Genomic DNA, 27,951 nt, shown 5'->3' with positions numbered 1-27,951 from the left:
TATGGTTCTGTTCCTAAAATCATTGTTTTTCTTCATCACTGTAATATTTATGTATAGTTTTGCATGTTACCATGTCACTTTACCTGACAAATATTAAATCATCACTTTAACCAAGTAAGTAAGCTGTAATTTCCATACTTTCTTAAGTATTTTATTCTGATATTTTCTTTGCAACAACATTTTCATTAAGTATATTTGAACCTGTGTTACTGAGGATTTATTCTATTTCCCGGATGTTTATTTATTTATTTCTATCATTTCATATTTGCAATGCTCTATTTGATCCTGATTCTGAAAGGTGGAGAAGATTCGTATATCCACCACCGTGCATTCTTCTTGTATCAGCTCAGCTTAGTCTATAGACAGGGTGTAGAACATTTCTGATTTCATCACACTTCATACTTCTAATGACAATACATTTGTGCAAAGTCCACAGAGCAGATTAAACATAGACAGGAAAGTGTCCTAATCCCTTGGTTTTATTTAATGTTACATATTTTTTTTAAGATAACATTAGGTTTTTCTCTGTGTTAAAGATTTATTTATTTATTTATTTATTTTTGTATAATGGCTTTAGATTTTTCCGCATAGATTTTTCTGTCCTTTAAAATAATTATTTGGGGAGTTTGCTTTTATTTTGAATCAGCAGATCAGGCTTTTCTGGCTGTTATGAGTCAGAATAACGCTTTGTAGAGAATTTAGCTACACTCAAATCCCATTCATTTCTATTCTATGTGAGTAAAACTCAAGGAAATTTTGTGTGATTTTTTTTTTTTCTGGCTGCATAATGTATGATTCTATGTCTGAGCAGCAGTCATACAAGAACCAAATTGCTTCAGAGGTACTCCTGCTCTTATTTTTTGTGTTGTGGAACTTGTGAGTCTTGCATTTGCTCATCGAGATGAAGAAACACAAGCTTCCCCAGTCAGGTAGGGGTCTTAATGCTTGTTTATAGCAAGGCAGGCTCTAGGGTTATTCAGAAACAAAGCTTCTGACCCCAAAGGTAATACAGATAAGTAAAATATCAGGAGAGATTCAAGCCAAAAGTGAAAAGTCTTTCCTGTACGTGGTGTTTATATGGGTTAGGGTATTTTAAATGATCTGTGTTTATATTGTCACAGTGTTCACAGAAAGTGAGGAAATAAGAAAGGTCATTTTAGACAGTTTATTCTATTGGGACTTTGTTGGACATCAAGCTTCAAGAACCGTACAGATTGCTTGTTTCACATTGCGTAATCTTTGCTTGTAGCATCACTGTAAGATCATAGGCTAATTCATGCCTTTTACTTCTGGGTGAAAAACTATGGCAGATGGTCTCACAGCTTATCTGAGTAACCTTCCTTTCACCAGGGACCTCTTTCTTACAAATGAACCATTTGTAAAAATTTCATATTAAGCTACCTTTGATAATAGCTGCTTTTTAGTGGCATCATCCTCAGACATAAGAGTTAAAATCACTGCATTTCAGTATCATCTATTCTAAATCTGTTGGGTGCCTTGCCAAGAAAGAATGAAATTTTGCTTTCTCTTTTTTCTCCAAAGTATTTGCATGAGCTCTTAGTTCTCCAAGCTGTGCCTCAGCACTACAGTTAAAATCACTTTTCCTTGCACATATGCGGGAGCACACCACAGCTGAGCTGTGAGCTAACCTGGGCTTTGCTGTGTGCCATGCCTGTGGTAAGGAACAGGTATTTGTATGCAGGACTCATCTTAGGGTATGTTCACAGGGATAGCAATCATCCACGCAGTGTCTCCATCCCTTTTAATACCAGAAAGGGTACATGCCACCTTCCTCTAGCTTGTGTTGATAAATCAATCAGGTGGGAAGTTCAGCTTGCTCAGCTGCATCAGATATTTGAAGAAGTTGAAGACCTTTATCAGCACACTCCAGTTCAAAGTAATAATCCGCAAAGTACAGCCAATAATGTCAAGAAAGTGTTTGAATTAAGAAGGCCATTTAACTCAGTATATTGAATACAACTATGTTGAAAATTTTTGGAGACGTTTGCTAGCAATTACTTGTTGATTTAAAATGGCAGTACTTTTACATCATTAATATTGCTGTGTAATTGCTGAACAATTCATCAGCATCAGTTAGAGTACATTTCATACACATTTGGGGTATATATGCAGCCTTCTTTTAACTGCTGACTGAGAGGTTTGCATAGAATAACATCTGAGGTAGCCAGATTCAGCAGCTGTGTTGGACAGATCTGTACTTCAGGAGCCCATCACCTTCAAAACAAATCTTGTCTGTTGCCTGTAAGTATAATTGCCAGCTCTGGCCAGAAGCAGTGTTTAGTTTATTTATTTATTTATTTATTTTGATCTCCAGGACCTGCATTATAAGCCTGTAGTGAATGTACTGTGTGTTTCTGTGTTGGATTTTGTTGGTTGGTTGGTTTGGTTGGGTTTGGTTTGGTTTCTTTTTTGTTGTTGTTGTTGGTGTTTGTTTTAACTATTGGATTGTGGTAAATATTTATTATCTGGAAGATACTCATCCTTCTGCAGAACTGGCAGGTGGGAGCAACAAAGGTAGACTTGCACAGTACTGTTCTCTGCCCCTTCTGGGAGTACTTTGGGCATTAATTAGATTTAAGAGCCAAGAGAAGAACTTTACATTTGTTTTTTAACACATTTCAGGAAGAGTAGTTGTCAGATGCAAGACTATAAAAAAATAATATTTTTCTACAATAAAATAGCCAGGCTACTATCTGAGAGTTTGGTAATAGCAAAATAATGTTAACCATTCACAATATGCTATAATTCTAACTCTGTTCTGTCTGAAGATATAAATATTAAATAATCCTCACAACCTCTCAGCAAGCTGACCGTCATTATTTCAATTTTATAGATAAACTGTGGAGCAGAATAATTAAATAGTTTGGTTAAGGTCACACAGCAAGTCTGCTGAAGACGTGAAAACAGAATCAAACTGTTGATTCTGAGTTTGGTACTTTAGCTATAGAACAGTCTTTTCCTGCAAAATCTCTCTCACTTATGATACATCTCATGCATAGTCTAAATTAGAAGCATCATTAAAAAGGGAAGTTAATTACCTTCTCTCCTTTAAAAACTATTTTCTGATTTTAATATTGAATACATTCAAGCAGTTTTCTCATGTGATTATGATGTGAAAAAAAAAAATCTAAACACAAATCTGAAAATAATCATGCTGTTTCTCCTTGTTTTCATGGTGTAAATAGCAGAAAACACCCACGGCAACTTTATTAAGACAAAGAATTGCAAATATGGAGGTTTAATTGGATACGGTTTTCAAACATATCAAAACCCTAAAAGGCTAACATTTACATTCTCCCTAATATTTATTTATTGTACATGACATTTTAAGTAAACCTGTTGTTATGAAAATTAAGAAACTGTTTGAATGACTAGAAACTCTGCATTTTCCTAGGGCACCTAAAAGCACCTTGTGTAACAATTTCTAAAATTTTTCATTTTTAATTTAAAATTTTAATTAATTAATTTAAAATTAATTTAATATAAATTTTTTTCTTATTTTGAAAAGCAAGTGCAAGGTATGGACAAGGCAGAATTTGAAGGTATGAATGTAAATTAATGAACAGTACCCAGAAACTTTAGAAAATTGCCTTGGCAGATTAACTGACTGTGGCATAAACAGAAAACATTTGATCTTTAGGCACTTCTAGAAATAGACAGGGAGATCGCTCACTGATTACTGTCTCAGACTTGGTATGGGGAAAATTAATGTATTGCCAATTAATAGCAGTAGGGCAGTGAGAAACTCAAAACAAACTAAAAACACATTTCCCTCCCATCCACCCTCTTCTACATCCTCTCCCCGAGTGTCTCAGGGGAATGAGGGCTGTGGTCAATCCCTGATGCTTTGTCCCTGACGCTCCTTCACAGTCACCCTCTGCCCCTGCTCCACGTGGGGTCCCTCCCACGGGATGCCGTCCTGCCCGAACTGAGCCTGCGGTGGCTGCCCACAGGCAGCAGCTCTTCAACAACTGCTCCCACATGGCTCCGTACCACAGGGTCCATCCCCCAGGAGCAAACTGCTCCAGCACGGGTCCCCCACGGGCGGCAGCTCCCCCCAGACCCCCTGCTCCTGCGTGGGCTCCTCTCCACGGGCTGCAGCTCCGGCCCGGGGCCTGCTCCTGCGGGGGCTCTCCATGGGCCGCAGCCTCCTCCAGGCCACATCCACCTGCTCCACCGGGGGCTCCTCCACGGGCTGCAGCGTGGAGATCTGCTCCGTGTGGGACCCATGGGCTGCAGGGGGACAGCCTGCACCACCAGGGGCCTCTCCACAGGCCGCAGGGAAACTTCTGCTCCAGTGCCTGGAGCACCTCCTCATAGGATCCTCAAATCCAAATGGATTTTCCTTGTGCTACCTGCATACTCAGACCCCATCGCCAATTTTGTCTAAGCTTTGCGAGTTGGCATGGAGTTAGAGGAAGAACCTCTATTTGACAAGTAGCTGAAATTATTGATTTACAATATCACTAATTAAAATGTGTTTTGTTTGAAAATCTGAAGTAGAGATTTACACCATCTCCAGGCCCTCACATGAAACTGCTTTATTCTGTGATGTGCTATAGAGTGAGGATGTTCACCTCCACAGCCAGAATAGCTTGGTCAGGTCTGCTGCAGTAGTCAAGTATTTAAGCTTCACTCTGGGATGCACAGAGAGCTTCATTTCTGAATGCCTCCTTATGGCTTAGTTGTTAGGCTCTTACTTGAAGATAAGAATCTAAATCAAACACAGAAGGGATTTGGATTTGATTCTTCTGTTTTCCAGAACAGCGTTATATCCAGCTGCAACTTGCGTCCCCCACCTTCCAACCCAGAAAGGACTGACCTAAGACCAAAAGAGGGTTAATGATTCTACATTCCAAGAGGAAGTAAGTTCTCTCCATTCTCCCAGAGAAATAAGCATATACTCTCCTAGATAGTTATCATATGATGAGATGTATGACTTACTGAGAAATCTCTCTCTCTCTCTCCTTTAATATGAGATTTAGATTATATGATCAACTTAGACACCTAATTTTTAAGATAGTGATGTCCCAATTAAAATGCCTAGGTTAGTTTTGAAAATTGGGATAGATTTCTAAAGCATATAGATGATAGGGTCTTTTGAAAATGGTACCCTTAGCACTTCTGCGAAGAGGACCCTAATGCATTTCATTGACTTGGAACTTTATATTATGTATGCAACATATTCTGCAAACTAAATTTAGCATTTACATTTTTCAAGGAAGATTTATATGAGAAAGCTAAGATTCATAACAATAGTTTAAATTATAACTGTTTTTAAAACCATTAGATGTATTAATAAGGAATTTTAATGTGGCCATCATTATGAGATGCAAATTGTAAGATGTAACAATTTATTTCTGTGTTACATTAGAATTCATTATATTTACTTAATTTATAGTTTAAAATTCAGTGGTTTGCTTGCACTCTGTGTAAAGTAGGTATAACATACAATGTAAAACAGTTATAAAATACTATAAAAGAAGCTATAAAAATTTAATTTTATACATGAGTCTTCAGAGAGGAATGGAAGCACTTGTTGACCCTTAAGATTTAATCTTCTGATTGTTACTTTTTTTTTTTTTTTAGCTCTTCCTTTTTTAATTCTCTTAAGAGATTCTGAAATAATATGGAAACCACGGGTTTCACTCTTCCTTATTGCCATTATGACTATGTTATAAAACAAGATTATGACTTTACAAAGAGTGTGTTCTTACAGATTTGCAATGGGCAATTTTAAAGTTACTATTCAGAAAAAGGAGTTTCCTGTGATAACAACTGTAATTCATATGTTCTATCAAAAGAGCTTTGAATTGAAAATCATGGTTTGGAGACATAATCTGAAACAGCTGAAAAGAACGCAGGAAAGGACAACTTCTACCTTGGGAAGTGTAGAGTCCATCACCACTAGAAACTTTATAATCCTTTCCAAAAAAATTATTTCTTATTCTGTTTTAATAGAAGGTATAGTGCAATACTAACATGCAGTAAGGGGGTAATATGGGACATATCTCCATAAATACACATATATTTACTAATGTATAACAGTGTCACAGTCTACTTTTTTGTTGTTTTCTTAAGATCTATGCCAGATAAAAATACTTGAATTGTCACTGAAAGTAATGAAGAGATGAAGCGAGACTGTTGATACTACCTACTCCTATATCTCAGAAAGTAGAATGAAAGATTGGGTTATATTCCTGTAGCAAATATATCTTCATTTAACGTTTGCTTTTTTATAGCATATTGACTGATCTAAGCATACGATATAACACAAAGGGAGAGGAAATGTAAAAATAATAGCTGTACTGCATATCAGCTCTGAGTGTATTTACCTACTCCTCTCTTCCTCTGTACCCATCAGTTCTATGTATCCCTTCTTTATATCATCCTGAGACTAAGAAATGCTTCTTCCAGGTATTGAAGCCATACCAGAACAGAGGTTGCTTCTACCAGCCTAAAAGTCTTGGTGTCCATCAAAGAAAGTGCACGGCAGTCTTTCAGATGGCAAGGCCTTCACACACAAGTGCCTAGCAATGTGTGATCAACTAAGTGTGCCTTATGAGAGAGGTCACAATGAGAGAACCTCATTGTCCTTTTGCACAAATTAACAGAAACCTTAAGAATCTCTTTTTCATAAGGACTGTCATGATGTTTGTGCTGTGTAAGATCTGTGCTGTAACACTGCTCTGGCCATACTCAGGAAGCAAGCTAGCTCTGCCCTGGGCTGTGTTTAAGGTCATCAGCACAGCTGGCCCTCTTGACATCATGCTAAAGGTCGGGTACATCAGATCAGCTAGATTACAGTTTCTGCTCACACCATCTCTGAACTAGAGTGGCTTGATTTGGGCTTATTTAGAGGGCAAGCAATCCATGGCTATAATCTGATGATATGGACCTATTAGTCTATCAGTAGAGCATATCAGAGTTTCTTCTGCAATCAGTGTGACCTACATCTTGCACATGACACGAAACTGATATTAAGATGTAGCTTGATAGACCATACTTTGCTTTTTATTTTTCCAGTCTTCTGGATCTCATCTGTGCTTATTTGCAAGCACAAAGCATCCACAGATTTCAATTAATCGGTTAACAGAGGATTCAGTCAGTACAAGGGAACCGATCTTAGTTACATGATAATTTCTGTATGTACTTTCAGAACACTTTACAAAGAAGGCAAGTACGTTTAACTTCATTTTACATTCAAGGAAACTAAATCAGGAAAAAGATCTGAATTGCCAGTGTCACCATCACCTGTCCCACCACTCAAGCAAACTAGGTATCAATGTCATCCACACTGAAACTGCAAGTATCCTCCTAGTTGGTTCCTCTTGTGTTCAGTCTCTGCCAAAACTATGATTATAGCTTCTCTTTTATGGTAGCCTAAAGAGTGCTTTTCCGTGTAAAGGGATTAAATTATATTTTAAATGTGTAAATGAATTTTTACTGAGATAAACTTTTCCCTGTTGGTCTAGAGGGAGGATTTTATTTGAGTGAGATAAATCTTTTGTTCACCACAAAATTAAATACCAGCCCAGTCATTATGCTTTCCACAGTTATTCTGAAAAAGCTTGTTGACGGTTTGGCCAGGCAACAGTTCTAACTACACCCTAGAGATATTGTCATTTCCAAACCTATGCTGTAACAGCTAGAAATCCTTTAGGAGCAATGTTAAAAAATGATTAAGTATTAAGGTTGAGAATCACAGGAAATTCTGTGGAAGAGAGTAGAATGTGAATGGGGAGGATGTGTGCATTTGGGAAGACATGCTGCAGGTCAGCATCCTGATCGGTACAGACAGTTCTCAGGATGGGGGTCTTGCCCACAAGTGGATCCCAGATGTGCGAGCTCTGTATGCACCATGATGTCTTTTTTGAATGAAATCAGAAATCAGATGCTTGTAGACATGTATAAGTAACTCTGAAACGGGGTGTTTTCTTTTCAATTTCTGCATATCTTTCCCCCAGCAGAATTTCTGTAAATTTTTTCACTATCACAAAATAAAACTGTTCTTCACCTTTCTTCATGTTATAGCAATGGGGACAGCGATTATAACATTGCAGGCAAACCACAGGCATTGCTCTCTCTCTGCCAAACGGCAGTCCTGTACAGACAGCAGCAGTACAGTGTTCTCAGAGAAGAAACAAGCCTAAGGAGGGGTCCTGATCATCCCAGTGTCCCAGTCCTGGGGTACTCCAGAGGGGATGGGGCTCTCCACTACTGATGTTCGTGGATCAGCTGGGGAGAAAAAAGACTAACAAGAAACTGCAGAAAATACCTCACAGCACATGCTATCTAGCATAGCCCTAGCATGCAGCAAAGCAGCACAGGAACATCTAACAAATGAAAAATTTCTCTGAATTATAGCAGTCATTCTGTGACAGTAATACAGCTAAAGCAATTCAGACCATACCCATTCCACCTCTCAGATGTGTTCCAAAATACAGAGAATATCACCCAAATATGTTTCTACTCTGAGCCTACTCAATTGCTACAACAATTCCTAATGAAGTATCACAGCCAAGTGTACTCAGTATAATTTTGCTCCAAACACAAAGTAGTCTGCAGTAATGGTTTGGATCCTTGTGGCATTAAAGGAGGAAAAAAAAAAAAAGGTGGGGGGGAAGCATTTTTGGGGACTATTTAAAAATTTCCATACTAAAGTCTTCTACCTTGAGAGAAAAAGAACTGAGTTCTCTAAGCTGTATTGGAAGTACCCAGCACTGAAACTCAGGAGCTGTTTTCCCACAATTCCATAATAGGATTTCTTGTAATCAGTACTATATTTTTTTATCTTAGTTTTTGGGGTACACCAGGTTACTTTTTCAACCTTTCCACTACAGCTGCAATTGCTAGGAACATATTTCCTTGGGAAAATGGAAGCTCTGGTTCTTGTGAATTCACAATGCTGTGGTTCCCAGGAACTTAAGGCAGGTGCAAGTTTAGGCTTCCCATTCACTTGAATTAAAAAATAAAAATAAAAATAAAATAATAATAAAATATATTAATATATTAAAATAAAAGTATAATATATCATATATATTTAATATATTAAAATAAAATATAATAAATAAAATAAAATAAAATAAAATAGTGCATGCAGGGAAGATATTAACAGGCATAAAGTATATTTTTTCACCTTTTCTTTATGATCATTCATCATTATGTAGTTCCATGGGTGATGTGCACTGAACTCTGGCAATTCTCAGCCATATTTAATTGCTCCTCATCAGCTGTCTAAGCCAGAGCTGTTCACATAGTGATGTGTACTTTCCTGCCATATTTAGCTGTTTAGATCACCTTTTTACAGTGCAGTTGGGATGTTGAACAAGCTGGGATTATTTAGAGATGTTGTTCTGCTGCTTGATTGCCATAATGCAGCTTCCCTCATCAGAGACATTTTGATTGGAAATCTGCAGTATGAGTCACAAAGGACAATGTTGATGTAATTAGGATGCTAAAATGACAGTGACAGAGTGTTAGTCTAGTTGTGGGTATGGCATTCAAATACTAGGTTTTATATTCTGTATTTACAATGGAAATATACCTTCAGACTTATGACACACAGTAGCAAGCATCTACCACAATTATTATAGAGAAAGTGAGGCTTATTATGCAGGGAGTGATAACAGTTTTCAGACCTGCAAAGCAAAAGGGAGAGTGCTGATGACCAGGAAACCCACTATTTTACTCCTATTGTTTGGAGTATATAGATCTTGATAGCTTAATGGTCATATCTAGACTGTGGCCAACAACCAGGAAAACTTCAACAGTAATTCCCAATTGGTAAATTAAAAACACATTAAGTGGGATGCTTCCACTAAAAATACTAAATGGAAGTGCAGGCCCTGTGTTGGCTGGTTGCTGGGCCAGTGCAGGGCTCTGGGTCTGGCATACTGGGAGAAAGTGACTTGGTTGCTCAGAGCAGCATCAGATGCTGGCAGCGCTGTCACCTGCATCCAGAGTCTTCCAGAAGGACTGAGAATTCACAGATGAACATAGTTGGAAAAGCATAGTGCCTCTTATTTCAAATGAGGCATTAACATAGTCATCTGCATGAAGCCTGCAATCACAGGTCCAGAAAATATATGTAAAACACCACTGTTATAACCAAATTCATGGGATTTTAATTCATGCTCATTAATGGGACAGAGGCTTCACCTGAAAGCTCCAGTGACTTGGATCCTGCAGATATTTTTAATTTGGAGTGTCTGCTGCTGGGGGAACAAGGAGTAACTCCAGTAATGAGTAATGAGCAGAGTGAGCCCGGTATGGAGTGCATGCAAGATTAAGAATGAAGTCTGCAGGAAGTGTCAGGGATGTAATACATGCTGTCCCATGTCTCCCTGAGAGTAACACAGACTCATAGGCATGGAATTAATTTTGCATAGCAAATAACACAGAAAACCCATTGTTCTTCATGTCTGAACACATTTAAATAACACAACATAGCATATATATTACATAAAATATCTAACAAACAAGTACTGCTATCAACAAACCATCTCTGTTCTCCAGTCTTTACTCTGGACTAGCCTGGAGATCCTGTCTTTCCTGAGCACACTTAAAGTCCTAAAGTTTCCAGATCCTTATCTGGCACTGATAATCTTTTCTCTCTCCCAGTGGAGTAGAGTACTAAAAGAAAAAATGCCCAGCTTCCAGATGCTCTTCTCCCAGTCTTTTCACGGGCCTTTATTCCAATGCTTCCCATTTATTTAATAATTACTCTTGGATTCACATGCTAGGCCGTACCAAAAACATTCTAATTTCTGGTTTTTGGCCTTAAAATAGGAAAATACATAGACAACAGCAAAAGCCAATTGAAGAAGACAAAAAGGTGACATTGGCAGTATTATTTGGCTAGTTCAATAAGTTGTTAGGATGATGTTGGAGCTGCCAGATTCCCATAGCTGTTGTTAATTCTGAGATATAGCAAGGGTATGAGCTTGCCACAAAAATAAATGGAGTAAAGACAGAAACAGTGTCAAAGGAGGACAAAAAGGGAACAGTAGTAGTAGTAGGAAAAAAAAAAAAAAAAAAAAAAGGAAAAAAAAGGAAAAGTAAGAGAGGCAGAGGCAGTTAACAGAGAGAGTTGGGGCTATTGTCTGTGGGAATTACGATGTTTAAGGCTGAGACCATGAAGCTCTCACCGTGTTCATGCTCTTTGTGATTCTGTGATTCTGTTTGTATGCTGAAAATTCATAAGATATCTCAGAAACATTGTACATATGGATGCTACAGGTACAAACACTTTGAGGCAGATTCTTCAAAGTACCCTTACCTAAAAAATTTAGGGAAAACCGGGAAGTAAGATATTCCTCTGGGTGGCTGGAGCCTGAGCAATAGTGGCCGGATTATTAGGAAAACTGGTAATCAGCCAGGCTATGTCTGCATCAAGGTGAGATGTATATCTTCTGCTTTTGCTTTTCTTTAGAAAAAAAGTGTTCTAGTTATACAACTCAGGAGGACATTGTGATGCTGTTGGCATCATACAACAGCGTGTACCTGTCCTTCAGTTTTCACAAAGGATGAGAAATCTTCCAGTGGTTAAGTCTATCATGAATTGATAGCTGGAATGATTTCTTGCCCTCTACAAATTTTTGTGATGTTGAAAATATTTTTACTTTTTTCTGTGCAAAATTGCTTTCAAACCATTCCCTCCCTAATAACCTGTTAGAGAAGCTATGGGCTTCCTTGGAAAATTGTTCAAAGTCTGCCAAAAAATATCCTTGAGAAATTGTTAAGAAAACTGATATTCTCAAGAGAATATTTTGTTTTTTACAAACCGATAACAAAAACAACAACAAAATTTATTAAACATTTTCTGATCAAGTCTCCTTGAACTTTCACAGAGAATAACATATTTTTATGTGCAATACATCAGAATCCAAAAACATTTCAGAAACAATATATGGAGAGAGAGTAGGAAAAAAAGGGAATTTAATTCACCTTGTCCAATGAAAACAAGAAACTCATTTGTACCATAGTTTATAGTTGCTGTCCAGTAAATCTCAGTTTGGCCTCCAGTAACAGAGAAACAGCTTATACACTGAAGGAATTTGTAAAAGAAATAAAACTCTTACTTCTGTATTTTAAGCAATAATAGCAGTGGAAACATGTCTATTGTTTTTAGGTTTTGTAAATCATGGTATTATAAACTGAAATTCTGTGCCAAATTTGCCTCAACACTACCCCTTTTATGTAATTTCCCTTATATGTAGCAGTTAAATAAAGCAGAGATATAAAATCCCAATGGAAAAATAAATCTAGCTGCAGTAATCATACTATCAACACATCAGCTCTGCAGAACTCTGTCTTGCTTCCTTGCACAAAATGACAGTTTAAAGTATCTTTCCAGAAGTCTCCTGGGAGATTATCACATTTTATTCTCCGTTTAAAAAAAAAAAAAAAAAGTAAAAAAAAAATCTTTGAGAATGTAGAAGTTCACGGTGAAATACTTACAGTTCAGTTCAGCATAATAGGGTAGTTTCAGAAAGGCTGAAATGTAATTTATTTCATTTTACATTTATCAGCAAGTAAAGGTCATCTATCTGAAACCGTTTTTTTCCGGTTGCACATATTTCATTTGATATCTTCTTAAATAACAGAGAAATGCAATCAAATTCCAATATTTGTCAATCATACATGAACTCTGTTAAGTGATCTTTTACTTTGTGTTTTAATGTTTACAGCATGGGCATTGAATAAATGCTTGCTTGGCATTCAAAAAATAGCTTAAAGTGGGAAGACTTCCTTGAAATTGTAAGGATTTTTCTATTTTGTGAGTACCCAAAAAACTACATTTTCAAGTTAATATTATATTATTTGGAACCTGTAAAACATCTTCTCCACACAGTTATACCTCTGAAAATCCAAAGTAACTCAATTTTTAAAAGTATTTCGTCTGTAAATATAGTTTTTTCTCCTGTTTTTAGTGCTAGTAACAGGTGTCACTGAGAGCTCACTAGGAACAACAGTCACAGAAATAACTCACAGATATGCTAAATATGTTAGTATATCATTAGGCATAGAGTTAAGTGAGTTTATTTATGTTTCTTTAGCAAACATACCAGGTCTTGGCATATTTTACTGTTCAGACTGAAAAATAAATACAAGCAGGGCTAATTATTCTTGTGACTTTGTTGCTGCAATGGTTGTCTGCATGAGTGATCTGCTTTGGAGCCATATTACAATTTTAAACCAGATTCCCTGACTGCATGTTGGTTCAGTTTGTAGAGAGATTTAGGTGTGCACAAAACATTTTCCTTTCCAGAGAGAAGTAACCAGAGGCTTTGTTTCAAAATTGCTCCAGTGCTTCATGAGTATATTCAGATCTAAACCAATGTGAGGACTCAACCACCCAGGAGTCCTGTGACATGAACCCTACCTGCATTCAACAACAGGGCTTGCAAATCAGGCAGAGGTCTCACCACAGCCTGAAATGGTTCTCACGCTTTATGAAGGGCCTTCCTCTTTATAATGTTCTTTGTATGTTTTCCTCTTCACTGCCAGGTGCTGCCAGGAACTTCACCTTCAGTCTCTGCCACCCCTTCACCATCTAAGAGATAAAATCACGAATTCGCTTTAAATGCATGCTCAAACGGATTGACATAAGTTAGAAATGACTCACAGGTAGTTTTTTAACCTCTGGTGTCTAATGAATATTTCTAGCTCCTAACAATTTGAAACATTTTTGTTGTTGTTGTTGTTCTAGTTGTTTAAAGGAAGCAATATTCATTCATTGAATATATTACATATGGTGTATTTATCTGTTATGTAGTACACATCAGCTGCCACCTGCTGATTATCCCACAATGAACACCAAAGACTGAGTTACAAAATGTCCTGTGTTCATGTATGTCTGTACAATGTTTTCCTTGTTCTGACTTTGTCAAACTTTCACTAGTGGTAAATCAGTCTGCAGGATAAATAAAGACCTGCAAAAGAAACCCTCTCTATCGCTCAGCGTCCCATGATAAGAGCTGGTCACTAAGAGACTGATCCTGAACAGAAGCTGGATTCTGCTGAATTTACATTTTCCCAGCTAGCCACCTAGTCTCAGCAGTGCTAAGGAAGCAAATCAGATGTGTACCCTCATATCATCCTTCTCTCATTCTCATACACAGAATAGAACGAAACAATCTCTATGAGTACAGAATAGTTTAAATTGAATAAATCCACACATATCCAACTTACACTTTAATCCTCCCTTTTAGCATTGCAGAGCATAATTCCAGAACAATAAATAGCAAAGCCAGGTGCTAAGGTATCAGGCATGACATAGTATCCTGAACAGAATAACTCAGAAAATGAACAGAAGATATGTGGGGAAAAAATAAATAAATAAATAAATAATGAAAGAGTTTATTCTAAAATGTCCTTAGAAATATTGAAATATTTTTAATTTGTTTTATTTTAAAAAATCTTAGCCCTTTGTATTAGCATTTAAAATCAATCCACTAGAAGTAGTTGGTTGAAAACAATTATCATATTTGTTGTACTTAAGACCCAAAACCAACCTAAAAGCATAGTAACCTTGAAAGATACTAACCAGTAAAAAAAAAAAAAAAAAAAAAAAAAACTTGCTGACATGGAAAATGCAAAAAAAAAAAAAAAGAGCAGAATAAGAATGAAAACTAAAATGGATTTTAAGAATCCTTTATCCTTAAAGCTTTCTATTCATGTCAGCTATGAAAATAGATGTACTTGTTTGCATCTTAGAAACGATTATTGAGTCAATCCACCCTATTGCCACGTCATGCACAAATTTCATCAACATCCTGGTATGAGCAACTGCCTTCTCTTCCTTGCTGTAGTTTTTTTTCCAAAAGTCTGAAGGCAGATTTCTGATCTCAAGATATGTATACAGAAGTCTTATGCTCTTAATGATGTTCAGGACTGCAGGATTCAGCCTGCTGCTATGCTCCTTTCTAAGGGAAGTGTTTGAGATCAGTGCTCTCTTTCACATCCTTTCTGATAAAAGGGTTAAGGTACATAAGAAAGAAAAAGATTTTATTTCTCATACACAATAACCCCATCTCCACTCTTCAACTCCTCTTCTCACCCATCCCTCCCCTGCTCAGTGTCTCTCTGAATTCAGTGCTCTGTTTCTCTCCCTCATAGTTGTCAGTGAGGCAGGAGTAGTTGTGCCATTGCCACCTACATCTCCTGGCTGTCACACAGCAAAGCAGCAGTTTATCTCCTCAGACCCACTGCTTCTGCCCATGTCCAGCAGTTTAGGCAGTAGTTTCCTATATGTTCATAAGCATGTGTGTGTGTGTGCATGTATTTACATACATATAGATGATGTATGTAAGAGTACAGGCACAAAGAATGTAAAGCAGAATTGATAAGACATTTCAGTGAATCTAAAAAATGTGTTAAATTTCCTAGGGTTACAGATTGTGTGTGTGTGTGTGTCTGTGTAGGGGAGAGTGTTTATTATTTGTAACTTGTTCTAGAGTTTAGGTTCTCTGAGCTCTGACATATATCTGTCTTGCTGTCTCTTGAGTTGCCTTAGGTTTTTCATTTCTAAGCCAACTTTGGTCACAAAGGAATAGCTTTTGTGCTCTTTTTCTCACTTCTTAGATGTTGCTGCATTCAGCTGAAAGAACAAAACCCTAACCATACTGAAATTAATAGAAGGCTTGCTAGTGTTTCTGTGAGCAAGATTTCATCTCTGACACTTCTTGTCTTTCAATAAATTCAGCTCTGTTGACAGTGTTTTCCAGTGTTCTGAAAAAAAAAAAAAAAAGGAATTCAAGGTGTTATTTATTTATTTATTGTACAGATCAAGGGGTCATTGGCTTATATTGTCTCCTGATTATATCTTACATTTTCCTCTGCTAATGTACTACAGTCAAGAAGTTCAGGATGTGTTTTTAGAGATTGAAATGAAGATATGCTAGAGGTATCTGGTCTGAATTAATGTGATGACTAGTTTCTGGTGACATTTGTTTGAAGGAAGACATTCTATCCCACAGATGCAACCATTTTGATATAAATTAAAATCATCATTGTCAAATATTATAAAAACTTTATGGCATTATGTAAATCATTTAATCTTTCTTGGACTTCATTTTCACCCCTCCGTTACTCCCACTAAAGCAGTTTCAGTAATAATTTTCTAACTGTGCTATGATTAGAACTTAACTAATGCTTGTAAAAGTACTTTAAGATTATTTAAGGAAGGCATTTCAGAAATGAAACTATTGCTATTACCAATGCAGCATTGGTTTTGCTTGTATGGTGCTTATAATCTGTAGACTATTTAAAGTATTTTATTAAAGGAGGGAAAATATCATTAGTTTCATGCTATAGCTGTAAAAAAAAAAAAAAGAGATAGAAAGTGATTAACCCAAATTAAATTTCATTCAACTGAACTCATGTGAAACTGATAAATGAGCCAGGAAGTTCTCCTATCACCTTGCTCTCTGTCCCATGTAAGAGGCTTTTTAGGGCACCAACAGGCTCTAATAGTGATTTAAAGTTGGCAAAACCATGCTGTTCTTCATCAGATCAGTATGCTGGTCAGAAATATCAAGATTTCCTAACGTTATTATTATTGCTTTTGATTTCACTCCCTTTATGAAAGATGACATCATAAGAATTTTATTTACTTCATTTAATTTGGTTGGGAGGGAGACTTCATAGTAATTTGGTCTTTTGTTTTGTTTGGTGTCTGATCATGCATGCCAGAATCTGCACTCAGATCCAGCTTGTGCCCTAAATATTAGCATGGCTGGCTGTTGGCTGTCAGCCTCAGGATAGGAACCCAAAAGCTTCCTTAGGGTATTTAGGCTGCCCACCTAAATGCAGGAAATTAGGCTGGTGAGGGTGGAGACGCACAGGAAAAGCAATGGAAGAGGCTGCCTAAAATGGGACTGGGATGTGCCTTCCTCCATCCCTCACCAAGGCACATCTGGTGCTCCTAAGGAGTGGATCCTTCTCCTTGGGACTCAGAGCTGGGAATCCTCCCTTGAGATCAGGGAGCTAGACTCTTCCTTTAATGAAGAAATTGGGGTATTACACCTTTTAATCCTAGCAAGAGGAAGATGGCAAAAACAGTCACCTATTGTACAGACCATTTTTTGTGATCTTTCAAACACAGGAGACTCGGACCACCTCTGCCACCTCCCTGCACCATCCCCCATTACAAGGCTGCAAACTGCACAGGGAAGGAAGCTGGACTCCATGCTCCGCTGCTTCAGATGCGCCCCTGGGCATAAATCATTAGGGAGTCAATAGGCAAGAGACAGAAAGAGGTCAGGGGAAAATAGTAGTGTCTGGATTAGCAGCTCGGGCACCAATAAGGAGGAAAGGATTCTTTCCTTCTAATCCTAAAGCTCTTCTCACATTTTAAAATCAACAGTCACTGCCATCAAGGAGCTAGGAAATCTTTAAGGAAAGTGAAATATCTAGGACCGAATCACTTCATGCTGAAGTAGGATTTGTATCTCTCATCCGAGGTTGTAGCTTCAAGTGCTACATAAAGGGACTTCACCCCATTCCTGTTCGTTTAAAAGCAGAGAAGCAAAAAGCAGCTGCTAATGCTGCATTTGAGATGGAGTCTGCTGTTGTAGGCACAGCTACTAAGTCCTTCCTCAGGGCTGCGAGCTGGGAGAATAGCTGGTTTATCGATTTAAGTGGCCCTTCCCTGTGAAGAATGAGCCCCTTCCAGGCATGTGCTGGCACCAGGCTGCTGAGTGCACAGGAGGCTGAAAGGCAGAGGGCCAGGGAGAGTTCAAGCATGACCAGCATTAAGCAACAAATGAACAGAGGTTTTCAGGGTTGCAGTTTTGGAGTCAGACACCAGCATACCCCCTGAGCCTTATTAGTAGTGCCTGTTTCTGGTTTGGGGCTCCTTAGGACTGCGGGTAGGCTAACCAAGCATGAGTTCTGGTCCCTCTTATCATCCTCGTCATCAAATTAGTCCTACCCACCTGTGCTAAACTGCGCTAACTGCAGAAAGACACAGACTAAATAAAGGCAACTGTCTGCCATCATTTTTTTTTTACACCAGTGTCCTCAAAGCAGAGGAAAACAGAATTTAGCAGAGTGCTCCTTTTTTTCCCATTTTCTAATTTATTTCCATTGTCCTCTCATTTTCTCCTTCCATTTGCTCCTAGATATCTCAGTTGACTTTCTTTAGAAAGCTGCTTTCTGAGTAAGATGGCTATAGAAAGTCTTCCTCGTGTACAGAAACAAATGAGAACTATTTTTTCACCCCTATTTAAATGCCTTTTTCTAATATGTAGAGTAGGATTGTAGCAGATAAAGAGTATGGGCTGCAAACCTTAAGATGGCAAAAAAAACTGCCTAGCAAATTCTATTTTCAAGATATAGTAAATAATTTTATTTTAACCTGTTACTGTAATGGTAAAAAAATACATGAATTCACTATGGAATTTTTTCTCTATTAACAATAAAATAATGTATGACAGCAAAATGCAGTAACTGAACATCAGAATGGACTGCTTTAACTTACACTGCAGATACTCAACTTGTTTTTTCAACAGGCTGAAAAGGAAGAAAATTAGCTAGGAAACAGCAAGTTCCATAGCAAGTAACCTGAGTCTTTTCAAATTAAGCATGATCTCTGTACTAGCTACCAGTCTGTTTTGTGCAATTTATTGTCATCAACCTGTTCTTCCTTCCTATATTCTAACCATGAGAGTTGCTTTCAGAGGCATCGCTGCATATGTTAACCCAGACAGTAAGTAATAACAAGAAAACATCATCTTAGAGCATGTAGGTGTTTATAACTGCTGTAGGATTTTTTTTTCCAGACTGTAGTTCCTTCAACTCATTCCTGTTATGTATTTGCTGTTTCTTGACTGAAAGATTTTTTTTTCTTTTCTATAGAAAATGTCTTTTCAGTGACTTGTTACAGCTTTGTATTTCTCAGCTTGTTATACTAGTAGTTCCAGCTTTTTGTTCTTCCTTTCCTTATACACACAAAGAGATACTCCAGGAAATTAACCAGTGGTTTCTCTTAACTGAGATTTTGTTTTCTCAGAAGAATGTGCAGTTTGAGAGGCTTAGGGGTTGCTATTTTTGCTGGGTTTACAATATATACTATCTAATACATATATTATATTTAAAATGTTTTCATCCTTACTGTTTAATCTTCTGCTGTTTAGGTTTTGGTGGATTACAGTTTTGTTTCTGTTTGTGTGTGTGTATGTATATGCATGATTTCTAAGCTCTTATAAAAACGTTATGAGCAATTATGATTTTTTTTTTGTGAATCTTGCTCTTGCTTTCTGGGCATGAGTAAGAAGCCAATTGGATTGGTCTCTAAAAAGTTTCCCTTTTTTATTTTTTAAAATTTCCAAATTTGGCTATTGTTTATAATGACTTACACACTTCTTTGCTCCAGCAAGATAAAATACTTACATTGAGAGTCCTGTTTTATAATGACCTTCCATCTTACACCTACCAGGCTCATTCTTTAAAATGTTTAACACATTACCAACATAATTCATCTTGAAAACATAACTGCTGGTGTGCAATAGGAAAATGATTGGTGCTTTTCCAATTGTCCATGTATTTTGTACTGAGGCACTTGCACTTATAAGTGCTCACTTACTTGAAGTACATTTTTCCAAGACAGAAAATAAGCGATGATCATTTTTGGCACTCAGTATCTTATGATACGAGGGATTTGTATTTTATATACACTGACTTTAACCTCAAGCTTTGAGTTACTGAGTCTCTTTTAAGAAAGCAAGAGCAGTGTGGAGCTCTGCTCAGGTCATGTGGACAAGAAGTTGCAGAACCTGTATAAGGACTCTTGGCCATTGTCGAGTCCTGTTGACAAAGACTTCATTACTTCTTTGTTCAGAATGGTCAAGAAATTCACTTCAATTGGCTGGACTTCTAAAACAATGTCCATCCTTTAACCCTGTGAGTGGCAAAAAAGTCTTATTTGCAAAGAATAGGGACATAATAATAATAATAATAATAATAATAACCACTACAAATCCTCAGCTCTCTTCTGCATTTTTATTCTGACTTTATAAGTAAATGTCTTTCTCCCTTTCAGCCACAGAGCTGATTACAACTGATGTGAGCACTTCAGTTGCTCCCTTTTCTCTCTAGGGCAGTTTTCTCTCCGGCAACTAGAATCCTTAACAGTTTAGGCTTTGTAAATTAAAGCAAGACCATTGATTTGCATCCTAAAAAACTGATATCAGTACAGATCCAAAAGCCAGAGTATTAATGAGTTTCTTAAGAAAAAGGTGCTAGGCAGGCAGAGAAATGAAATGTTAAGAAGAGATCAAATTATGAGGATTTTATGGGAAGTTTTAGAGACCTCTCAGGCTTTCTTTGTAGGCTACAGAGCTGTCTCAGGAGTTATGCTGCCACTGGCAGAATCCTCCAGATCTTTGCAGTTGTATCTGCAAAAAGAGCAGCATTAAATCCCAATTAAAATTTTCGAGTTTGCCTATGCAGCAAGATTCAGCAGTGTAAGTACTGCACGCAGCCTCTAATCATATCTACACAAACAGCTGGTGCTTAGAGCTCCAAAAGCTTTGCTTTGCCACAGAAGTAATGTTCCCTAGTAAATGTTCACTATTATAAGCAGGCGTTTTCTACTTTTTCCTGACTCTGATCTGTCTGCTTTGCATGGAGAGGTATTTTTTTTCCATTGTATTCAGGAACTATATACTAGGAAATCAGCCAGAAGCAACTGTGATTCTGGGATGTGCAGTTTAGAACATATACACAGCAAAGCCTATGATTCTTCTTTTGCCACTTTATGTCCCATCTCCGTTAGACTTAACTCACACCATTTTCACAGCTACTGTGAGTTAACTAGGGCTTTCTGGTAGGCTGGTGGCCATCACAAACTCATAGCTTGTGCAGATATGATTTCCATATTTCAGCTGGTTGGCTGCAGTTTTACAAGCCAGCCACAAAGCTACTGAACAGCTCTTTCTGCAGTTCTGGCATAATCAGAGAGAACAGCAATTTGCTGTCCCCAAACCACATGGAAAGAAGGGAGAAAGAAGCCAGCTTACCCGTTTCTGGAGGTGCTGTTCTTTGAACAGCTTCATTTGGTGCAGAGCATTTTCAGTGCTTTTGAAAGCAGACTGGATTGTGCTGTATAACTAGGATGAGCTTTATCTTCAGGAAGACAAAAAGTGCTTTCCTGGGGAGGGAGGTGGATAAACTTGGCTAGTAAGGTATGGTGGTGAAGAACTGCCTTTTCTGTAGTCAGCACAGCATGGAAAGCCACCACTCCCTTCACTGAATGTTACCAGTTGTAAACTAGCTTTGAGGTGGACAAGCCAACATGGTCATTAAGGTAAAAAGTTACTGTCTCTGCATGTTACCAAGCCTGGCAATGCTGCTGAGGTTTCTTAAAGCTCTGCATGCATGAATTTTCCAGTTGTGCCAGGGAGGGAACTGACAGTACTCATATGTTCCCTTAGAGTTCATAAATAGAAAGAGATAGAGCTGCAGTGTGAAGTGGGGTGTCCTGATGCTAATGCTGTATTGGCTGGAAAAATTTGCTTGGATAGGATTTTCACATAATTCTTTTCTTTTTTCTTTTCAAATATGTGGCAGTGCGGTGTGGAAGTAGGATCAGTCCAGTATGGAGAGCAATGCTGTAGCTGCTTCCCTCTGTTATTACAAAAGACCCTGCGTCCCTGGCTAAGGCTGTTTGCTGTAGCGTGGGATTGCAGAAAGGAACCACTGAGCTGTTGCCTCAGCAGCTGGGGAGTGACAGTATGTGAGTGCCGCTGGGAGAAGGAGAGGATAGATGGCAATCACACGGGAAGGCTGGAGGCTGCTGAGCCATTGCAGCATGCTGTGTGTTGCACAGCAATCCGGAGAACGGAGCTGAGAATAGGGTGTTCCTCACCAAGGCCTGAGGGGACAAGATTCAGAGATTTTCAAAAAAGCAGCAGTACCCCAGCCAGCAATTGACAGGAAGCTTTCTGTTTTGCCTTTGAAAACAGGGAATTTTGTTGTTGTTGTTGTCCACACGATTTTTCCCTGTTTCCTTTACATTTTCATTGTATACAGTAATGCTGCTTCACAGACTGCAAGAAAAGTTTCAAGATGGGAGATTTTTTTACTAATTTATTCAGCAATTTTCTGCAGTTTTAGGTTGTCTGGTTGCATTTTTGTCAGGTACTTTTTAGAACAATCTGTGTTTAATATCATCACTGACCATAAGGCTGGAAAGAATCAAAAGAGGTCATCTAGCCCAGCCCCAGGACCTGAGGACAGAATCTAATCTCTCCTTGCTGAGTGATGCTTGTCTAACCTGTTCTTAACAGTCTCCAGTGATTGCTTCAGCACCATGCCTAAACAATCTGTCTTAATTATGCTACCTGCCCCTGCAGTGCTCTTAGATCATTTTTCTAAAACTGTTCATAATAAAAATTACCACTGTTGAATAAAAACATTCTATATTGTCCTCAAAGTGCAAACACACAAAAATGGAATCTGAGGAATTGAAAAAATAACCCAAAAACAAAAGAGGTGAAGAAGGGAAGAAAAAAAATGGTGCAAACAACTATAGAATAAAAATACACAGCCTGAGATTAGCAGCTCATTCAACTTTCAGCCTGAAAGCCTTTAACCCTATGCAGCTCAGTTGAATCTTTTGAGACTGGGCTGCTTTCAGAAATCTGTGGGACAGGCGTGGAAAAGAATGGAAACGAGCCCATGCAGGGAAAAAAATCCACCACTCCAGTTGCTAAAAAGGCATAACTGGGAGCAGTAGGAGTTAATTCCATCAAAAAGAAGCATTTTTTAGTCTCGGAGAACTGAAGCAAAAGTAGTTTGGGGCACGTCCACACAGCAATGACTTGGAGATACAAAGATAAACTCGAGCTATCCTGAAGCAATACATTTTCTTTCAATACTGAAGATGAAAAAACCTCCAGCTAACTGTAAGTTTGCTCTAAGACAACACCACCCTTTGCATAAAGGTAGATATGTCATGCCTGGGGCTGCTACAATATGTCAGAGGACAAGGAATGGAATTTCAAAGGAATGTTCTTTCCAACAATAGTTTGCATGAGATTCATATCAATTCCCACTGCATTCAACTGTCTTTTTAATATTTCCAGAGAATCTCCATAGATACTATCTGCTTCTAGATGGGCCCATTTCTGACACCTCTTTGCCTCAGTGTCCTTCTGTTTCTCAGTTTTGATAAATCCTCTGTGCCAGAGGTGCCCAATCTGATCCCAGGAGCGATCATCAGAGGCTATCTTGAGGTTTTTAACTATTTCTTCTTGAGTTCTCCTGAGACCAAGTGCTGATAAAGATCAGAGTTAGCCCTGAACAATTCAGAATTCTAAGTAAGGCAAGAAAAGTAACAAGAGATCTTTATTCATTATTCAGTGTCCATGACTTCAAAAATAACACTGTCCCTTTGCTCCAGCTTAATTTTAAAATATTGTCCTCAATGTCCCTTTCCACCCTTGGAAACAAACTACCCCTACACACTTTCAGATTCAGATTCAGAAAGCCATCTTAGCTCTTCTAGGAGATTTGCAGTGACTGCCAGTGCTGCCAGACAGTTTTTTTTGTTGGATGCAGTGGCCAGCTTTTTTGGATTGAAAAATCATAGGACTGACCTTGACACTAAGTCTTTGGAAGGTCTCAGTACTAGACTAGTAATGACAGTTATACTTGTGCAAGTAGGTATACGTTTGAGCTACTGGGAAAACTTTTAGAGTATGCCAGTGAAGATGGTATAAAAATATGCCAGGAAACAGATATTGATATTATTGACCAAGAAGGTTAACTTTTTTCTCCCTCCTGCAGTGTTGCATATCAGAAAAAAATCTCTCTCTCTCTCTTCTGGAATAATTAACAACTCACCATTGCAAAGAAGCTATGATAAAACGGTTCCTATAAAATTCCATTTTATTTCTTTGTGAACATGATGCATTCACACAGTAGATATATATTTTTGCAAGCCTTGCCTGGTGTACTTAGGGTTAATGTTGTTAGTACCCTGCTACTATCTCCTTGGTTGTGTTGCTACTACGTGGAGTTGCTTGCAGATATAATGCCAAATTTTGCACTTTAAAGGGAGCCTTGCTAAGTTTTGTACTGAGAAAAATAGTCTTGTACTGATGAAATATTATACTTTCAACTAGGAAAAAAAGCACCTAGGAGATACTCACTATGTCACAACACTCAGAAATGTACTTTATAATGAAACTATCAAAGGTAATGAATTCTTCCAGTTGGCAATAGTCTCAGTAAACACATTTCTTTGACAAAGTTTTCTTTTCAGAGGCTGGCATGCCAGAGGTTGATGGGGGAGGGGATCTGCAAAAAGGAAATTTGTGCTTCCGTGGTGGAAGGAAAGCCATGAAAGAGGAAGGGTGAGCTAAGGTTATTTGGCTGGATGTCTTGTAATGAATGTCTCCTTAGTGTCCGTCACCTTTATGTGAGAACTACAGCAGGAGATTGGTAGTTACCTTAGGCACAAAAAGAAAGAAGGAAATGTTAAATATGGAAAACACATTTTGAAGAACATTGTGAAAAATAAATCTTCCATAAATTCTAGTGGGCAAACAAAGGAACCAATCTCTATATCCTAGCATTATAGAAAAGCTACTTCTCAGGACAATACTATTTGTCGACAGGTGCTTGCTGTATGTTTTCACTGTGCTACTGCCTCCCTGTATATAGAACTAAGAGTCCCAAAAGCCACGAAGGCAGGGTTTGCTGGTTCTTCAGGCTGCTTTAAGGAAGGCAGAAGTTATTGCTTCTGAGGTTAGCACTTCATTCTGAAAAAATATTGCTATTCCCAGTGAATATCTTAATAGTTATTACTGCAGTTACCACAAAATCCTGTCAGCTCCTTGGAGTATAAGCAAGTGGTATTGCTAGAATTCTGCTCTAGGCTTCTGCTTCCTTGCAAACCTCTCATACCAGGTTTTAACGTCTTGCTTTTGTAACACTTTTCCACAATCCTGTTAGTAGTAGCTTCCTAATGGCTGTTTGAGTCTGTGTAATGAATGGTTAGTCTCTGAACCCAAAGAATGTAAAACCAGACAGTACTATCCTGTCTGTGGGCTAGTGTTTCAGTGAAAGGTAAAATCTAAGAACCATGGTCCCACATCAGTAGGGGGCACATAAGCAGAGGGCACAAAAACAATATGAGGAAACAGATTTGGAGGACAGAAAATAGGTTAATTTACTTTTTTAGTGTTGTGAGAAATTAATGTTGGTATTCTGGAGCAGCAAGTGTTTATCCTCACATTGACATTATAGTTCAAAACTTCCTACACAAATACTGCACCGTGAATACACTATAATTTCTTGCAGAGAACAGAATAAATAATATTTGACTCTTTCCTGTGTAGCAGGAATTGTCTTGTGATGATACGGGGGTTTCATTAGTTAGCAGATGAGCTTGGTGTAAAATAATCCCTGCAATGAGAGCCTTGTGAGCTTTTAACCGGAGGGTGACTGCATTACGAGGCACAATGTTAAGGTACTTTTCTGATTTGCCAGCCATTTCAGTCTCCAGAAGATGATCAGTCTCTGTGAATAGACACCTTTCCCAACCTATTCTTCAAACTCAGCTCACACTAGCTCTTAAGTGAGAAGCTGTCCCTATTCTGTGTTGGCTTCTATAGCAGAGAAACTAAGAACAGTAACATAAAGATTGGTTCAGCCTCTTGTTTTTAACTTGAGTTTCATGTCCTAGAGCTGTTCAACTTAAATCCCATATTCCTCAGAGACCCTGCTCAGACTGTCATTGTAGAAAGGCAGGGAAAGAACCTTCTGCTCTTGTGGATCATAAACTCCCCTCTAGATGTATGTCAAGCAAAAATCAACATAAACTGGGAAAAAAAAAAAAGCCAGTGTGATGTAGCTGTAAAACCACAAATTTCCTTCAGAGGAACTTGAACTGATGAGAGTAAGTGGAAAAGTTATGGACACAAACATTCCTCCCCTTTACTCCTTTCAGGATCATTTTGCTTGAAAACATAGAGGACTTACTAAACTACATCCAAAAGAAGGGGACTGAGACAAAGGAGTCAGACTAAACACACCACAAGATTTTAAATATCTGTACTGGCTGTCCATGTCCAGGTACTGGTGGGGTGGGGGGGCTGCAGGGCTCCTCTGTGAGGAGGGGCTGGGGCTGCCCCATGCCAGACTCCAGCCAACTCCACTGACCCTGCCATTGGGCACAGCTGGGCCCAGCAGCCAAGATGGCAGCACCTAGGAGAAAGCGTGTTTAAGAAAGGGCAAATACACTAGACAGGCAGTGAGGAATGAGAGGGTTAAAAAAAAAAAAAAGTGTTAGAAACAGCCCCATGAACACCAAAGTCAGAGAAGAAGGAGCGGAGAAGGTGCTCCAGGCACCAAAGCAAAGATTTCCCCCTAGTCCATGGGGAGGGCCATGATGGAGCAGATATCCACACTGCAATCTGGGGAAAACCCCATGCTGGACCAGGGGTTATGTATAAAAAGACTACAGCCCATATACTGGAATAGGGGAAAAGTGTGAGGAGGAAGGAGTGGCGTGGTGGAGCTGTTATAGACTGACCTCAATCCCCATTAACAATCCCTTCTGCTCCCCTTGGAGGGGTCTCACTATCCAAATCTATTTTCATTGGCAATGAATTACATTAATTTTCCCCAGAGTGAGTCTGTTTTACTGTCCCATAACAGTAATTGGTAAGTGATCTTCCTGTCCTTACCTCAGTGAGCTTTTCCACCTTAATTTCTGCTCCTGTCCTGCTTAGGAGAAGGATTGAGAGAGCAGGTGGGTGGTCACATAGCAGCCAGCCAAGGTTAACCCACAGTACCTAAAAACAGAAAATTAAGACCATCTGACCTTCCAAACTAGGGGAGAAAGTGTGGAAAATTCTTTTCCTCAAGATATAGTAGTAGTGTAGAACTAGGAATGACATTCCCTCCCTGTCCCTTTCCTAAATGATGAATGTGAAAATGTTTTTTGTTGTAGCTGTGCTGCTATGCTTACACGTCATCTTTTACACTCACAACATTCTACCATGCCTTTGTGCTGAATGTAATTGTTTATTTCACAGGTTAAATGAGACGATCTGGTTTAAAAATAAATAAATAAATAAAAATTTTTTTTTGCTTTCTGTCACTGTTTTTTTTTTTTTATTAAGAGTGATAATTTTATATATATATTTAGGGGTGGGATTTTTTTTTTTTTTTGTGGAGCTAGCTAGTAAAGGTAATAAAAATCCAAAGCACTGAAAAACATGCAGAAAAAGAAAGTCAGACAAATTTTATAGTAATTGAAGTGTACTGCAGAATTACATTTCTACAGTCAGCCAGTATATTTAGAACACTTCTTTTTCATAACTAACTTCTGTTCCTTTTTCATTTTATGTCATAGCACTTTTTACACATTTAACTATTTTTATTTTTAGAACACCTCTGCATTCTAGGGCTACATACAGCAGTTGAGGTTAACCACAAGCAATCCCTAACTTTGCTAGGTTTCACAAGAAACATGCGGAAGACGAGTGCTGGAAAGAGATTTATCAGTTATCTCAGGAAGAAACTACAAGAAAGAGGACAAAGGAAACTATATGAACTTCTCGCCCTTTCTTTCCCCAGGGAAAAAAAAAGTAAATGATGCCTCAAAAAGATGCAGCATATCTGTAGTTTTTGTAATTTTTAACACAGGGCTGTGGCATAAAAACATAACTAAATTTTTAAGGACATATTACTGTTTGTTTTTCTTTATGTGGGAACTGTGAGGCTGAATATGGGAGCTGAGAACCTGTATTGCTGCTTTCCTTCCCTATCTGTTCTTGGAGTTCTCAGGAAAAGGCACAACTGTTCATACCCATGTGCCAAGGCATAAGCTAATTTTCTGACAGTCTTATTGATAACAGAATTAAAGTTCCAGTGCTTTTCTTTTTCTTTTTTCTAAAGCTGCATCCTCCA

The 27,951-nt window shown here is 38.2% G+C and overlaps 1 protein-coding gene across 10 annotated transcripts in view; it reads left to right on the top strand.

The window, feature by feature from the left end:
- The window catches only part of FUT9 (fucosyltransferase 9), a 119,595-nt gene that overhangs the window by 80,929 nt on the left and 10,715 nt on the right, over positions 1-27,951 (top strand). For 4 of the 10 annotated variants that reach the window (XM_013180189.3, XM_066994510.1, XM_013180187.3 and 1 more), the window contains exon 2: positions 4,784-4,886. The exons of 2 other annotated variants lie outside the window; for them this stretch is intronic. Coding sequence is in view for 1 of the 8 variants with exons in the window: in XM_048066648.2 (XP_047922605.1) it covers positions 18,613-18,736 (124 nt within the window). In the remaining 7 variants the exon portion in view is untranslated. Of the gene's footprint in view, positions 1-4,783; positions 4,887-6,438; positions 7,185-13,533; positions 13,896-17,979; positions 18,737-27,951 lie in introns of those variants that run through there. 4 more of the 10 variants (XR_010830451.1, XR_010830450.1, XR_007164343.2 and 1 more) reach the window with 3 other exon arrangements.

This window comes from Anser cygnoides, chromosome 3 (assembly GCF_040182565.1).
Source record: "Anser cygnoides isolate HZ-2024a breed goose chromosome 3, Taihu_goose_T2T_genome, whole genome shotgun sequence".
Taxonomy (NCBI): domain Eukaryota; kingdom Metazoa; phylum Chordata; class Aves; order Anseriformes; family Anatidae; genus Anser; species Anser cygnoides.
This window is presented reverse-complemented; position numbering and strand designations above follow the sequence as displayed.